This window comes from Zalophus californianus, chromosome 13, assembly GCF_009762305.2.
Source record: "Zalophus californianus isolate mZalCal1 chromosome 13, mZalCal1.pri.v2, whole genome shotgun sequence".
NCBI classification, from domain to species: Eukaryota; Metazoa; Chordata; class Mammalia; order Carnivora; family Otariidae; genus Zalophus; species Zalophus californianus.
The window spans coordinates 4,311,974-4,329,084 of NC_045607.1; the positions used below are offsets into that span (position 1 = coordinate 4,311,974).

General features: G+C 40.7%; 1 protein-coding gene across 1 annotated transcript in view; it reads left to right on the plus strand.

Annotated features, from left to right (window-relative positions):
* Nucleotides 1-17,111, plus strand: part of SETX (senataxin) — an 84,012-nt gene that overhangs the window by 56,527 nt on the left and 10,374 nt on the right. Inside the window, 8 exon segments of the mRNA XM_027616315.2 lie at nucleotides 2,835-2,936; nucleotides 3,127-3,242; nucleotides 5,052-5,123; nucleotides 7,010-7,159; nucleotides 8,208-8,315; nucleotides 11,126-11,313; nucleotides 12,537-12,629; nucleotides 14,168-14,332. Of these exon segments, the coding sequence (XP_027472116.2) occupies nucleotides 2,835-2,936; nucleotides 3,127-3,242; nucleotides 5,052-5,123; nucleotides 7,010-7,159; nucleotides 8,208-8,315; nucleotides 11,126-11,313; nucleotides 12,537-12,629; nucleotides 14,168-14,332 (994 nt within the window).

Genomic DNA, 17,111 nt, shown 5'->3' on the forward strand with positions numbered 1-17,111 from the left:
GGTGTCCTTAGAGAAATGCCTTGGACATCTTGCTGTTAACTACGCTGTTGATTTCTGGGTTTTAGTGTTTACCCTCCTTAGGATAAAGAAGTTCTTTTGTCATTAATTTCTGTCATGAAGGGCTGTTGAATTTTATTGCATGCATTTTTCTTGTTGCATCTGTTGAAATGATAATGAAACTTTTTTCTTTAATCTGTTGGGTAAAGTACAATGTTTTTCTTTTTCTTTTTTTTTTTTTTAAAGATTTTATTTATTTATTTGACAGAGAGATAGCGAGAGCAGGAACACAAGCAGGGGGAGTGGGAGAGGGAGAAGCGGGCTTCCTGCCCAGCAGGGAGCCCGATGTGGGACTCGATCCCAGGACCTTGGGATCATGACCCAAGCCGAAGGCAGATGCTTAACGACTGAGCCACCCAGGTGCCCAAGTACAATGTTTTTCTAATACTAAAATACCTTTGATTCCTAGAATAAGGCCAGCTTGGTCATATATTACTATTTTGTTAACACGTTGCTAGATTGCTAATGTTTAATTTAGGATTTTAACATTGGTACTCATGAATGAAGCCAGCCTGTGATTTTCCTTTGTCATATCTGTGTCTGGGTATCATTACACTGACTTTAAAAATGTAATTGGGGATAATTATCTGTTAATTCTTTGAAATGTTTTATATATGACAGAGATTGTTCCATAAAGATTAATTTGTTTTTAGTGTTGTTTATTGACAGATGGGTAAGTTTTAATCTGTCCGAATGTCTTAGCTGTTAATAGGTCTATTCAGGTTTCTGTATTTTAGTGAGTTTGGCTAATTTATATTTTTCAAGAAAAATCAACATTTCCTCTTAATTTTTAAATATATTGGCATAAAGTTGCTCGTTGTATTCTCATTTTAAAACTCTCAACTCTATTTTGATTGGGTCACCTTTGTCATTCCCTGAATTATATATTTAGTCCCTAAATACACATGTGTTACGACTCTATGGTTTGAAAGTCCTAGAAGAGATTTTGGTTTTTCCCAGCTAAGCCCAGGCGCAGTAGATTCATTTCCTTTACATCCTCCCACCTCTGTCAGGCCCTCTTCCTTTCCAGTGGGCTTTATTTATTTATTTTTTAAAGATTTTATTTTTATTTATTTCACAGAGAGAGACACAGCGAGAGAGGGAACACAATAGGGGGAGTGAGAGAGGGAGAAGCAGGCGCTTCCCGTGGAGCAGGGAGCCCGATGCGGGGCGTGATCCCAGAACCCTGGGATCACGACCTGAGCCAAAGGCAGATGCTTAATGACTGAGCCACCCATGCGCCCCATCCAGTGGGCTTTAAAATCTAAGCCTCCATTATAAAGTTCCTATGACTTCACTGGAATGGTAGTTTTGCCAGTGTAGACATTTGTCAAACTGTAGAACTAAAGATTTTGAAACATCTGCATTTTATTGAATGTACAGTAAAAACAATTCTGAGCACCTAGACGGTGCGAACCCTGACTCATCCTGTTCCCCCAGGGAAGCCCCAGCAGCTTGTGGGCTTTCAACTCTGGTTTTGAGTTTTATCTTTGTTTTTGGCCCCTAGGAATTTCTCTTCCATTTCTGTAAGCTCACCCTGCAGTTTAAAGGAGTCTGTTTTATTTATTTATTTATTTTTATTTGACAGAGACAGAGACAGTGAGAGAGGGAACACAAGCAGGGGGAGTGGGAGAGGGAGAAGCAGCCTTCCCCACTGAACAGGGAGCCTGATGGTGGGGCTCGATCCCAGGACCCTGGGATCATGACCTGAGCTGAAGGCAGGCGCTTAACCACTGAGCCACTCAGGCGCCCAAGGAGTCTGTTTTAATTTATGGAGCATTTCTAGGTATTTATAGGGGGTGAGTTTCCGGGTAATTTCATCCACCTTTCTCATGGAAACACAAGTAAGTTAGCAGTTTTGAAACCTTTAAGTAAATGTTGGCCAGAGAAGATGGCTTCGAATTTAGAAGAATGAGCTGAACTAGGAACAAAATACATTGTAGACAACTGCTTAGTAAGTCATTCATTCATTCAGCGTACATTGATTGTACTTCCACGCCAGCCACTATCATAGCCAGTGACTACAACAAAACCCTATCCAGTGGAAGGAGATTGACAATAAACAAATAAGTATATGATGTGTCAGATTGTGATAAGTGCTGATTGCTATAATTTAGCCCAATGATGGAGTGAGAGATTTTTAGATTAAATAATATATAAAATATGGTGACCTCAAATAAAGGTGTGGTTAATAGCTAGCCACTTAAATGACATTTACACTGTTTGCAGTTATCTACTCCACAGTTTCAGCACCTTGTGTCCCTTGGATTCTGGAGTAGCAGCGTGATATGGAGTAGAGTTTCAAAAACTTTGTTGTGAATATTCCACAAAAGGATTTGATAGTAAAATATGATTCTGTCTTGGAAATTCAAATATGTATTAATATATGAAAGTCTTTACGTATCTGATATATCCGGTGGTTAAGAAATCTATCTTATTTCAACTCACCTTTCCCAAATATATTTTACTATGGAATGTTGTAGAGAACATAGTTTGAGAAATGTTGGTATAATTGAATCTGAACTTTGTAATGTCCTGTTTATGCAACCTCTTTAGCTTTTATTAGGTAGAGACGGTCAGTACTCACCCTGCAGGGTGGTTGTGAAGAATATCTAATGGGTATGAAGTCTCTAGTGTAGTTACAGGTGTGGAGTTGATTGATAGTTAATGTTGGCTCCCTTCCTTGATTGTTAATATGCTCGCTTGGAAATAGGTACTATGTACAGAGATTGGCAGTGCCTTTATTAATCTCTAAGTATGATTTATTTTATCAACAGGAAACTGTGGAGATATAAATTTAGTACGTCTCGGTCCAGAAAAGTCTATTAATAATGAGGTCCTAAAATTCAGTTTGGACAGCCAAGTTAACCACAGAATGAGTAAGTACTAATTAAGGCACATACTAACATTACCTTCTGTTTCCTTTTATGTGATAGCTAATGTGTTGGGCATTAAAGGTAATTTGGAGACACTCGAAATAGCCTTGCTTTGAGAACTAGTTTTTCTTCTGATTGCATATGCATATGTGTATATTTGTGAGACTTATAGCATTCTTTTTTTTTTTTTAAGAAAAAGACTTACCTTCTCATGTTCAGGAGATGCATAGAAGAAAGGAATTTCTAGATCACCAACTTGATGAACTTTCCCGCCAGCGTGCTTTATGCCGAGGTGGAAGGGAAATACAGGTATCTAAACATTTCTTGATGAATATTTTTTAATAGCTGATAAGTACAGAAGCTAGTGATGAGTATTTGATACCATTGTTTTATTGTGGAATAGCATAATTGGTGTATAAAGATGTATACAAAAGCGATATGCCTTATATTAGGGATTTAAAAACTTTCTAAAAAGGAAAGGTAGTAAGTAATTTAGACTTTGCAGGCCATATGGTCTCTGTTGCAACTACTCAGCTCTGCTGTTGTAGCATAAAAGTAGTGATAGATAATACATAAACAAATGGATGTGGCTGTGTTCCAATAAAACTTTATTTATAAAAACAGATGGTGAGCTGAATTTGGCCCAGGCTGTAGTTTGCTGTTGCCTGCCTTGTATTAAAGCTGTAGTGAATTTATTAGATATTTTTCAGTTGCAAGTTAAATCCAAGTTAGACAAAAAGGGAATTCACTGACTTAGATACCTAGGAACTCTGGAAGTGATTAACTCCAGTGTAGCTGGATCCAGAGGCTCAGATGTCATTTCTCCATCCCTTGATTTTTCTGTGTCAAGACATTTCTCATCTTAAAGAAGACAAGTGCCAGCATCTCTGGGTACCACCACCCCAGCTTAGAAAACCCAAGGGAGGGGCGCCTAGGTGGCTCAGTCAGTTAAGCATCCAACTCTTGATTTTGGCTCAAGTCATGATCTCAGGGTTGTGAGATCAAGCCCTGTGTTGGGCTCCATGCTCACCAGGGAGTCTGCTTCTCTACCTCTCCCTCTGCCTCCCCCTTCCACTCCCCCCACTGCCCAGACTCTTTCTGTCTCTCTCTCAAATAAATAAATAAATTTTAAGAAATGAAGGAAGGGAGGAAGGCAGGAAAGAAGGAAACCCATGGGGAAAGAAGGGGCTGCTTTCCCTGCTATCCATGTGTCAATTCCATGGAGGAAGTCTGATCAGTCCCTGGGTGTGCAAGCAGGTCTAACCCCTGTTTTTAAGGGAATGTGAGCCAGTTTACCAGGCATATGTTATATGCCCATCACTGTGGCTAGAGGAATGACTGGGATGTGATTATAACCCGTTGAACCACCTGGAAATTAATGGAGGAATGAGCCCCAGGGGTTGGACTGCTCAGCAGACAGAAATAGCACACATGGGACACACTAGACAGAAGGGAATCTTGTACAGTGTTAAGGATTTATCAGATTAACGCTTAAGTGAAGCTCAGGGTGCCAGACCATAGAGAAATTGAATAGAGATGTTTATCACGCACAGATCCTGGAGGAAGTACACGTCCTGCCTCCAGGGGCCACACAGGGAGGTCAAGGCAGAGTGCAGACCGAGAGGCAGGACCTGGGCGATCGTCTTTGTTAGGGTCTGTGGGTGAGGTGCTTTGGGGGTTCTGGGCTAGGGCCAGATTGGGCAACTCAGCCCAAAAGAGCAGGGCTTAGATAAGCTGCATGGGTGTGCATAAGGCACACAGTCGCTGGAGGCAGGGGGAACTGTGGTCATGAGGGCAGTCCTGTCGGAGCTGCCATTTGCTGGGACTCCGTGGCTGCTCTCTTACCCCGGGGCCTTGTTCTCAGGAGGGCTGGTGTCCGTGGAGGGTCTCTACAGGCTGCCTGGCCAGACAGTGTGCACAAGGTAGCAGTACCCGTGGGGTAGCATGGCCGCAGCACAGCCTGGTGTCAGGACTCCTGGGGAAGAAAGAAGGAACTGGGTGAATGGCGAGTCTTGGGGAGAAAGATTATAGTGTCACCTGAAAGGCAAGGCAGTCAGCTGCAAAGCATTTTTAAATGGCTCAGTTTAACTTTAATGATTGCATTCTTACTTTTCCCAGAGGCAAGAATTAGATGAAAAAATTGCGAAAGTTTCAAAAGAGAGGCAGGAACTAGCTTCTAAAATTAAAGAGGTAAGTGGTTCACCTGTAGCATTTTCCACGTTTTTATCTCTTTCTATAATGAATTATTTCACACAACTGATGGGCTTTTCTCAATTGCATTTAAAAATTTATTTATTATGAAAAACTTTTTTAAATGTTAAAGTAGAGAAGATGCAATTACATAAACATTTGCTATTTTTGTTTTAGCCTAATGATTCTTATCGTCATTGAGATTTCTAAGAAAGAGGTGATTATAAAGTATCTTTTCCTTTTCTAGGTTTGGGTAAGTATTAAACTCTGTTGTTAGGTGCTCTCCACACCCCTGCCACTGCAAAGTCAATTATGATAACTATCATCAGATGAATAGTTAGTGAAAGTAGATTTGAAGGTGTTTTCCCTATTAAAAAGAAAACAAAATTCGTGCCCACCCAGGGACACCAAAAACAGAAGGGAAAAAAAAAAAGGAAAATCAGATGTCTAGAATCAAATAGCGTGACAGTGGCTGGGGATTTGGCAAGAGAGTACAAACAAGTCTTTTACAATTCTTGACTGAAAGCATAAACTTACCCTATTTGTTTTTGATCATAAGAATCCTTCTATAGCGTGTGTAACTTCTTCCCCAGTATTCTTGGATATAAAAATGTCATCAAGGGGCATCTGGCTGGCTCAGTTGGTGGAGCATGTGACTCTTGATCTTGGGGTTGTTGAGTTTGAGCCCCACGTTGGGCATAGAGCTTACTTAAAAATAAAATCTTTAAAAAAAAAATGAACAAGATTTAAATTGATCAAAGCTAGGATGAGCCTGATATATATCCTCATGAGCAGATTGCAGCCCTAATAAACCAGTGGGGGTCAGGGAGAGCAGGTTATAGCAACTGGTAACGTTATTAGTATTTTTAAGCTGAGATTTTTCTCTTGAATGTATTAGCCTTCCTGATGTAGCTAAATAAATAACAGTTGAACAATTTAGCTGTTTGTTCATTTAAATAAAAAAATTATGTGGAAAGATTTCTATTAAAATTGTAAACTGAGCCCAAAATTACTTCCCAGACTTAAAGATGAAGCCTGTATTTAAGGATGAAGTCTGTTTTTGCATATACTGTGGGTTTTGCTGCTCATCACCTTGTTCTGTGGGCCATTGAATTAATTGTACTTGGCAGTTTTCCTCAGGTGGCTGAGAGGAGAGGTGTGTGATAGTGCGTTCACGTGTGTCCCTGGGAGGGTCACAGTTGCTACCATCCACACATGCTTGGGAGTCCACGTCTGGGGTTGAACAAATGCGCAGGGATGAACCCCTGTTTAGGAACCGAAAGAGGCTCACTGAATCTCTGATAAGAACCCTGGTTTATTGGCTTGAACACTAAATGGGAGGTGCACTGTCTGGCGCCATCACGCAATCCGTGTGGCAGAGATGGACCGAGGTGGTCTTTCTTACCGTGCAAGCAGAATGCTCCTCGTCTTCACAGGCGTTGTCGTTGTTGGTGCAAGCCTTTGTAAAAGAAAGAACAACATTATATACTTAAAAACTGATGGGAAAATATATGTTCAAGCTGAGTTCTGACCCTAGTTTAACTCAGATAATTGCTTCACAACTATCTCCACACATTCTGATACCTGCCCACATACATCTGCTGTAAGAATTGTAATTTGCTTTGACCAAATCAAGCCTGAATACATTTTTCCTAATGTGCTTAAATCCTGTTCTGAGCTTAGACTGCACTGCGGTGCACAGTGTCCTCTCTGGTGGTTTCTGATCATCTTAAACATTTCTGCCGTTTTCTAGATTTGAGGTTCCCCCTAAGCGTTCACCAAATATTTTTATCACATAAATGGTGGATGTTTTACAGTAAAAATAGGCCTACCATAATCAATTTATATACAGCGAAATATTGATTCGTCTTTATTTGTTGTCTTAGGTTCAAGGACGCCCACAAAAAACACAGAGCATCATCATCTTAGAGTCTCATGTCATCTGCTGCACATTGAGCACGAGTGGTGGTTTACTGCTTGAGTCTGCTTTTCGTGGGCAAGGGGGTGTCCCCTTCAGTTGTGTCATTGTCGATGAGGTCAGTAGGTGGTCGGCGGTATGACTTGGATGTTAATGTGAGGGCCGAGTCTTGAGGGAACTGTGCTGCTGCTGAGTTAGAGCAGAGTCCTTGTGTAGCTGGTTTTTACCTGCTGTCACGTGTGTGTAGTCTCTTATGTTGAAATGTGCTGCTGATGGCCCCCCACGGTTAAAATGGCTTTCCCAGAATTGGGATTATAGTCTTAAGGATGCCTGACTGTTCCCAACAGATCCTTCCCAAGGAGTATCTTGCTTCTGCTTGGAATAGCTCTGGTTCCCTTTTGAAGCAGTTTTAATATAACTCTGGACAGCTCTGAGCCACAATATTTTCAGCTAACATCCTTTATTCGTAGTTCATTCATTGAGCAAGCATTTGTTGGGTACCTACTGTTTGCCAGAATATAGAGCCAGAAGACAAAAGACGTGGAAAATGAGATACAGAGGATCAGTCCAAGATCCAGTTTCACCAAAACGAAAGAACAGAAACCATGGAAATGATGAAATAATTGAAGAAAATGTCACTGAAGAGAAGCTTGAGTCTTGCAGATGATGAGGCCTGCGGGGAACAAGGAAGGAAGGGGGTGGCAGGGAGAGGGGGTCACACAGCCACGCAGTTCCCATGGGCAAGTGCCCAGAAGGCACAGAGAACATAGGACTGGGGCATTACACGCCTTCCAGCCTGTGGCTTGTCCCCAAGTGTTCGTGGTTCCCTACTGGTGCCAGCCGCACAGTGCACCTGTGGTGGTTCTTCTTTAACTGATTGTTTAGAGTGTTTGTTCTGTTGTTGTTTTATCTTCTAACCAAAAAAAAAACCTTATTTTTTTTCTCATTTTATTTTTCTTATTTTTTAAGTTATTTTTTAATCACCTGGTGTTCATCACAATAAGTACTTTTCAAAAATCCTTATTTTTGATACTCAGTGCAGAAGGAGAAAGTGTGATACTTTTCTGAATGTTAGAACTTTTATGAACTCTAGATAAAGTGTACATGGATAGAGAAACAGCAAAGATGATTAAGAACACTTTCTCATTCTGTACTTTCTTCCCAAGGCCGGGCAGTCTTGTGAGGTTGAGACTCTTACTCCACTCATCCATCGTTGTAACAAGCTCATCCTCGTAGGAGATCCTAAACAGCTCCCTCCCACGGTCATTTCTATGGTAAGTTAGTTTCATGTTCATATTGCTTTAAAGTGGAAGGGCCTTTTTTGTTCTTGTGTTTGGAGGGGGTCTTTCTTGGATCATCATCTCTTATTTGGAAGGAAAAGTAGGGAATGGCTAAGGAAAGAGAATCACTGTTTGAATTTTAAGAGTAAAAGTCTGTAAAAATGTCCCTTTGTTCCAGTTGTGCTTATGTGCATGTGTGACCCGAGCAGGGCGCGTGCCCGAGACCTGAAGATGAGAATGACCGTGTTCCGTGTGCGGCCTGCTCTGTCTTGGGGAAAGGCGGTGCGCAGCTATTTTAAGGGCTGTATCCAATCCATTTTAGTAACAGAAACACCAAAACAATAATAAAAGAAAAATTTTAAGTTTCCTAACCTCCTGATTTATATTTAAATGTATGCAAATTTGAAAACGTTATCAAGAGTACTTTAAATGTACTGTTAGAGTACATTTCCAGTTTTAGAATTCTGTGTCCTGTCATACCAAAAAAAAAAAAAAAACGCTACGCCTCTCCCGTCCTCTGAAAGTGCAGTGTCAGGAAGAGAAAAGGGGCCGTGAGTCCCACTTGTGGGGAGGACCAACCAGCACCTTGAACGTGGTCTGCCCCTCTCTGCTGTTACCACACTGCAGAGGGCTCCTAGAAATGCACACCAGAATCAGGACTTTTGTAGATGTTTTGGGTAATCTGAATAGGTGTAGACCATGGCTTTGAATTTAATAATAGTTGTATATTTCACTAATACAAAGATTGTTTGTAAAGAGGAGTGGTTGCATAAATAACCCCAGAGAACAGATCATTTCAGAGCATTTCTGTTCAGTTGTGGAATGAAAGCCAAGTGGTTTTTGTTATCATTACTGTGTTTTGATTTCGGACTTACTGAAAATGATAGTGCAGCTCTTTGACATCTGAGCACACGTACATGATCCCACTATGGTGTTAGCCTAGAAGCACACCCGAGATCTCTTGAGTGAAAACCTGTGTCAGGAAAAGCTGCGGGTGATTCTATTCATGGAGAATAATGAAGAATCGACTCTGTATCACATTTCTTTTAAATAACATGGTATCTCGTAAATTTACTGATTTCACTTCTTGAAGGGACTCAGCATGTAGTGAAAAGGGATTGTTGATGGGCCCCAACTTTACTGCTTGCTTTGGTGATTGATAAAAGCAGCAAAAAATGAGAAAAATCTGCTTGGGCTTATTATTATTACAGAAATAATATGGGCTTATTGAGAAAAATTTAGAAGATAATTACAAAGTTAATTTTCTCAACATGCTTTTCTATCCACCTGTTTCTAAGAGGAATTACTGGGAACAGTTTAGTGAGTATTTTAACAGATTTTGCTGGGCATTTGTGTGTTCGTTTATTCATTTCTTTCCATCAGTGTTCATTGAGTGCCAGCCTAATTCAGGCACTGTCTTAACAGCACCAGGTGCTGGTGTTAAAACAGCGAAGAAAACAGACACAAGTCCCTGCCCTTTTGGAGCTTGCACGTAGGGGGTAACAGTAAATAAGTCTCTAAGATACGGTATGTCAGGTGGCTATAAGGTTTGTGTGTGGTGGTGGTATGTGTATAGCGTTTGCGTTAAAGGGGGCAGAAGCATTCTTTGCCAAGTTGTCTTTTTTTCCAGTCTGTAAATAGAACAGGAATATCCTTCCATGTCAGAATGTGGAAATCCACGTCATTCTGTAGGGTAGACTCAGTTTTCTTCTGCAATGGAACTGTTGTTACCTTTTTCTTTTTCAAAATAGGTTTGGCTAACTTGTGAATAGATCAACTTCTGGGGATGTAGATAAAATTGTTGAATGTCTACTACTATTTTATTTAGTTACACAGACTTATTTAAAATCACATATAGAAATAACCAATGATTCAGGGAGTAATGCCTTTCCCCCCCACTCTCCTAATTTGTGAAATAGGTTCTTCGAACTTCGCACACACGTCTTCAGCATCATGTGTGAAGATCCTATACCCATTGTCTTAGTGCATTCAGTGCACATTTGCTTCCAGATGATTTAAGACGCAGTACTTCTGAGTATTTGTATGACGTTGACATTGAAAAGTATATCCCACGGCACAGCTACAAGAACGTTAAAAAAAACTCTCTTTGTTTATCTTTTCGGTCACTAATTTTTCAGGTCTTCACTCATTAGTAAGTTTATGAAATCAGCTTAGTAATTATTGTCACTTGTCTTTTCTCCTCCACTGGAATACAAATTCTGTGGCACTTGATCTAATTCACCCTAACAGTCTGAGCACTCCCAACTTGTAGGTGCTTCTCACTGTATGTTGGAGGGATGAGATGGGTCTTTAAAAGGCCTGTGTACAATGACAACCAGCATTTCCATCTGTGAGAGAATACCTTCGGTATAATTGCGAAAATTTGTGTTGCAGGTCTTTTATTATTGATTCTTTCAGGTGACCTCTGTTAGCATCAAAATAGCTTTAGTTATGGCCATTACAAGATCACATCTTTTCCTTTTTTTTTTTAAGTAAATAGGCTCCACACCCAACGTGGGGCTTGAACTCACAACCCTGAGATCAAGGGTCACATGTTCTACCCACTGAGCCAGCCAGGTGCCCCAGATCACATCCTTGTCATAAGCAGTATGTGGGTTTCCTAAATAAACTTCTGTAGTCAAGCTACATGGTTTTTCAAAGCCTGGAGTCAGAAACATCTTTCTCTGAATCTGTGGTTGTTGGTCATCTTGCGCCACTTACATATTAGAGCTCAGTTGCTGTTTTTACAGTAGTGGGAAAAGTATAAAGAAATGCTTGGAAATTGTTGTTCTCGCCCTTTCCAGAAAGCACAGGAATATGGCTATGACCAGTCAATGATGGCGCGCTTCTACAAGCTGCTGGAAGACAACGTGGAGCACAATATGATCGGCAGGCTGCCTATTTTACAGCTTACTGTTCAGTACAGGATGCACCCAGACATATGTCTCTTCCCCTCTAACTATGTTTATAACAGAAGCTTGAAAACAAATAGGTGAGTTCCCATTCATTGCTTATAGTAGCTTATTTTTTTTGTGGGCTTAGCTGCTTAGGAAGAATAGCTATTTTACTGTGTTCTTAAGTCGTCATAAAAAGCATAAATCAGAGGTTTAATATTTTTTTTCTAATTACAAAAGCCATGTTGATTTTAGCAAATACAGATAAAGAAGGGGGGAAGATTGCCCTTATTTATGCTACGCAGAAATAATCACTGGTAACATCTTGGTATATCTATTTAGAAATAGTCTTTGTACTATGCATATCTTTTTTCACTTTTTTTTTTTTTAAAGATTTTATTTATTTATTTGAGAGAGAGAGAGACAGAGAGCACGAGAGGGAAGAGGGTCAGAGGGAGAAGCAGACTCCCCGCCAAGCAGGGAGCCCGATGTGGGACTCGATCCCGGGACTCCAGGATCATGACCTGAGCCGAAGGCAGTCGCTTAACCAACTGAGCCACCCAGGCGCCCTACTTTTTTACTTTTTAAATTTTTGAAAAAAAGAATCACACCGTACTCGGCATAGTACAGATCTTCTTAGACTTACAGTGAAGTTACATCCCAATAAACGTATCATAAATCAAACCTACCTACCAAACCATGGCTTAGCCTGGCCTACTTAAACGTACTCAGAACACTTACATTAGCCTACAGTTAGGCAAAAATCATCTAACACAAAGCCTATTTTATAATAAAGTATTAGATATCTCGTGTAATTTATCAAATACCATACCGATAGTTACAAACAGAATGGTTGTCAGCGTAGAAGTTGGTTACCCTCGTGACTGCGGGGCTCACTGGGAGTAGCTCCTCACTGCTGCCCAGCGTCTCGTGAGAGGATTGTACTGCGTGTTGCTCGCCTTGGACAAGATCCAAATTCAAAATTCCAAGTACAGTTTCCACCGAAACGTATTGCTTTTGCACCAGAGTTAAGTCAAAAAATTTTAAGTTGAACCATCCAAAGTCGGGGACTGTCTGTATTCTCTGGCTTGCTTTTTTCACTTACTATATTAGGAGTGACTTTTCAGTTGCAGTTATCTTTAATTGCATAGATCACTCTCCCTAGCCTAGAACAGAAATAAAATCTGTTTTTTACCTTTCACTCTAACACATTTTGATAAAATAAGGTATTTCTTATCCTTAGCTCCCTCCCTAACAAAAAAATAGTAATAAAAATATTTTCTTATAACTTGTATTCTGAATGGTGGTTGCTTTTTTGTAGACAGACTGAAACCAATCGGTGTTCATCAGACTGGCCATTTCAACCTTACCTGGTGTTTGATGTCGGAGACGGCTCAGAAAGACGGGATAATGAGTATGTTCTCCTCTCTTCAATCCCCAGGGATGGTCCCAGAGTTGTTATTTTTGTTCATATTTACATGGAAAACATTTTCCATACATCTCTTTGCCTAGTGCCAGGGCACAGGCATTCTTCTGGAGCTAGGCCACTAGCTTTTCCTTTATTATCATAAATTACTAATATCTTTCTCTATACATTTCGGCCTTTTGGTTCTTCTTAATTGTGTAATGGGGCTGGTAATCCCTAGCACGGTAAGCACTTGAGTAAATACATGCTAATAAGATCACAGCTGTCGTAAGACAGACATGGCCCGAGTGCATGGCTCTTGTGATCTAAGAGGAGAGACAGACACAACTGGGTGATGGCCAAGGTAATTACTTATTCCAGCTGGGTTAAGCGGTGTGAGGATCAGTATAGATCCATTTGAATTAAGGTGAGAGAGGGTGGACAGTACCTGATGACTGGGATTGTGTCTAAGGGAATGTATTCACGTGGTCACTGAAGGATGAAAAAGAGTGGTGACTGCTAAGTAGGAGAAACTTCAAAGGAGTTAGGGCGTCTTGTGAGAAAATAGAGGGGTAATGGTCTGGAGGCTGTTTGTTAGCATAGGTCCTAGCATGGAGTACGGGGGGAGATTACAGATACCACCTCTGTGTCCCTGAGAGCACTGTAGAGCAGGTGGCGTCCTCAGTAAGGATTAGATATTAGTTGAGCTACTGAGGTGGGGGGACAGGACACTGAGTGAAGAAGTTAGGGATACAGAGAAGCAGTTGGCCATAAGCATTGCAGGGGTGAAGGTCACAGAAGAGTGTTGACCTGAGAGGTGACCAAGGAAAGTAAATTAGACTTCAGTGATGGAAGAGATAGCTGGCTAATGGGGTTTTCTGTAGAGTAAGTTGGAAGTTAAGATTGTGGGTTTTAAAGGCCCTTAAAGTGAGACCGCTAAAGTGGCCTCAGGTGCAGTGCATGTTGCTCCTAGAACAGTAATGAAGGGGTGCGTGTAGTTTGGGAGGTGAGTTGGGAGTGCAGGAAGAGGCCAGTGAGGATGCAAGCCTGCTGCAGGATTCCATGTTGTTTGCCTCTGGGGCTGCATCACATTTAGTCTGTGTGGATGGCATCCCCTCGCCGTGTGGTGCACAGCCAGCATGGGGAATTAAGAAAGATAATACGATAAAGCACTTTTTTCAGTGTGTGGAAGATGGCAAATTCTTAGTGTTCGCTATTTATTATTCATATCTTCGTTATTATGAATACTTTTGTTCTGACTGTGCTATCCCTGTTACAACAAATGAAGATATCAGTGAGTAAACTTCAGTTGACTTCAGAGTCTTTTCTTTCTTACAACTTCCTGTTTCCCTGGGTGGTTATAGGTCTTCAAGTATGCGATAGTAGTGGTCATTGTAACAGCTGCTTTGAGCCGCAGATGACTGAATAAAGGTGAAACATACCTGCCTGCCCTTCACTGTAACGGAAAACAAAGTAGGACTGAAGCTAGCAGTTGGACTGCTATTAGTTTTGATGTGTTTTGTTTTGTTTTTTTTCATCTTATTTAGCTCATATGTAAATGTTCAAGAAATAAAACTGGTAATGGAAATAATTAAACTTATTAAAGACAAAAGAAGGGATGTTACTTTCCGGAACATTGGCATAATAACCCATTACAAGGCTCAGAAGACGATGATTCAGAAGGATTTGGACAAAGAATTTGATAAAAAAGGGTGAGGCATCTATATTTTTACAGATACTTCCAGTTTTTCTTTTGAATTGAAAAGAAGAAAGAGGGGATAGAAGGAAACCTAACTCTAGGAAACGGTCTTAGGCCGGTGGTAGTAGAGCAGGAGGAGACTCAAGGCTTCAGTCATGCTGGGTGGGGAACGCTTACACTCCCGGCCCTGCAGACCAGCCATAGACAGAGCACCTCCTGCTGGTCGAGATGTCCTCACCACCACTGGCAGTGGAACCCCCTGAGAAACCCTCCAGGCCTCTTCCTTTACTTCTGTGACTTGTTAATCTGAATTCTCATTCTAGTAAGATTCACGAAGTAACACTTTCACTTAGAATAAAGTATTTAATCCTTTTCATGCCTTTATGTACAGGGTGAAGATCATGTTTTTGTTTCCTTCTTAACAATAAAATTAAAGGTTAATTATTGGAAATCCATTAATTCAAAAATTTCTTAACCTAGGAACACACAAGCTACCAAAATTGGCTCTAGAAAAAAAATAAGAAAATTTGAACAGACCTGTAAAAAGTAAAGAGATGGAGTTAGTAATCAAACACTTTCCAACAAAGGAAAACCCAGGACCAGGGTTCACTGGTGAATTCTATCAAACATTAGGATCAGAATTAATACCAATCCTTCTCAAACTCTTCCAAAACATAGAAGAGGAGGGAAGACTTTCTAACTCCTTTTATGAGGCCAAAATTACCTTACCAGAGCCACGGAAAGACATCACAAGAAGAGAGAAACTACAGGCCAGTATCCCTTATGAATATGGATGTAAAAATCCTCAACAAAATAATGGGAACTGAATTCAGCAGCATATTAAAAGGATTATACACCAAGACCATAGTGGGATTATCTCAGGAATTCAAGGTTGGTTCAACATACAAAAATCAGTGTGACACAGCATATTAATAGAATCATGGGAGAAAACCCACATATCATCTGAGTAGATATAGAAAGAGCATTTGACTAAATCCAACACCCTTTCATGATAAAAACATTCAACAGACTAGGAATAGAAAGGAACTTCCTCAACCTAATAAAAGGCATCTGTGAAAAACCCACAGCTAACATCATACTTGATGGTGAGACTGAGTGCTGCCCCCCCAGGATCAGGAAGGACGCCTGCCCTCACCACTTCTGTGCAGCACTGTATTAGAGGTTCTGAGCAGGATTATTGAGCAAGAAAAGAAATTAAAGGCATCCATATTATAAAAGAAGTAAAATTGTCCTTTTTCATAGTTGGCAGGACCTTATATGTCAAAAACCACATAAACTATTCATTCTAATGAGTTCAGCCAACTTGTAGGATGCAAGATCAGTATGCAGAAATTAGTTGTATTTGTATACAATAGCAATTAGCAATCTGAAAAGGAAATTTAAAAAATAATTGTTTATAACGGCATCAAAAAGAACAAAATACTTAGGAACGAATGTAGTAACGACGTGTAAAACTTACACATCAAAAAGTACAAAACGTTGTGAAGGAAGTTAAAGAATACCAAGATAAATGGAAAGATAGTCTCTGTCCGTGGATTGGAAGACTTCGTGCTGTTAAGGGGGCAGCACTCCCCAGAGTGATTGATCTACAGATTTCAGTGTGGTCTCTGGCAGAATCCAGCTGCCTGTTTGACAGGAACGGACAAGCTTAACCTAAAATTCACGTGGAAATACCTTGAAAAAGAACACTAAATGTTGGAGGGTTCACACTTTGATATTTCCAGACTTACTGCAGAGCTGGTTATCAGAACTGGTACTGTCCTAAGGATAGACATAGAAACCAGTAAAATAGAATTGGGAGTTCAAAAATGAACCCATTCATTTATGACCAGTTGCTTTTCAACAGGGGTGTCAAGGTCATTCAGTGGGGAAATAATAGCCTTTTTATAAATGGTGCTGGGCCAACTAGATCTCCACATGTGAGAGAATGTATTTTTTTTTTTTTTTTAATGTGCAAGTGGGAGGGAGGGGCAGAGGGAGAGGGAGAAGGAGAATCTTAAGCAGGCTCCACGCCCAGCACAGAACCAGACATGGGGCTCCCTTCTCACCACCCTGAGATCATGACCTGAGCCAAATCAAGAGTCCGAAGTTTAACCACTAAGCCGCCCAGGCGCTATGAGAATGAATTTTGACTCTTGTCTCACACCATACAGTATAATGAATTTAAAGGGGATTAGAGCACTGAATCTAAGCGATAAAATTATAAAACTTGAAACAAAGGTATAAATCTGTGTGACCTCAGATTAGACGACAGTTTTCCAGCATGACACCCAAGCACAAGTTACCAAAGTAAAAATATTGGGCTTCATAATTAAAAATTTAGAAACCTTTGTGTGTCAAAGTACACCATTTCAAAAGGGAGAAGACAGCCCCCAGAATGGGAGAATATATGGACAGTTCCTGACTTACCATGGTTTGACTTAGAATTTCCCAACTTTATGATGGTGGGAAGGCAGTACACATTCAGTAGAAGCTGTACTTCAAATTTTGAAGCTGGATCTCTTCCCCAGCTGGTGACGTGCAGCACAATCCCCTCGCGGTGCTGGGCAGCAGTGGGTGCAGCTCATAGGCAGTCCTGCGGCCACTGACAACCGTCCTGTACCTATCCTAGAGCAGAGGTCAGTAAATTACGTGAGATAGCCAACGCTTTATTATAAAGTAGGCTTTGTGTTAGACGACTTTGCCCAACTGTAGGCTAATGTCCGAGGTAGGCCAGGCTAAGCTACAGTGTTTGGTAGGTTAAGTGTAGTAAATTACATTTTCAACTTGGG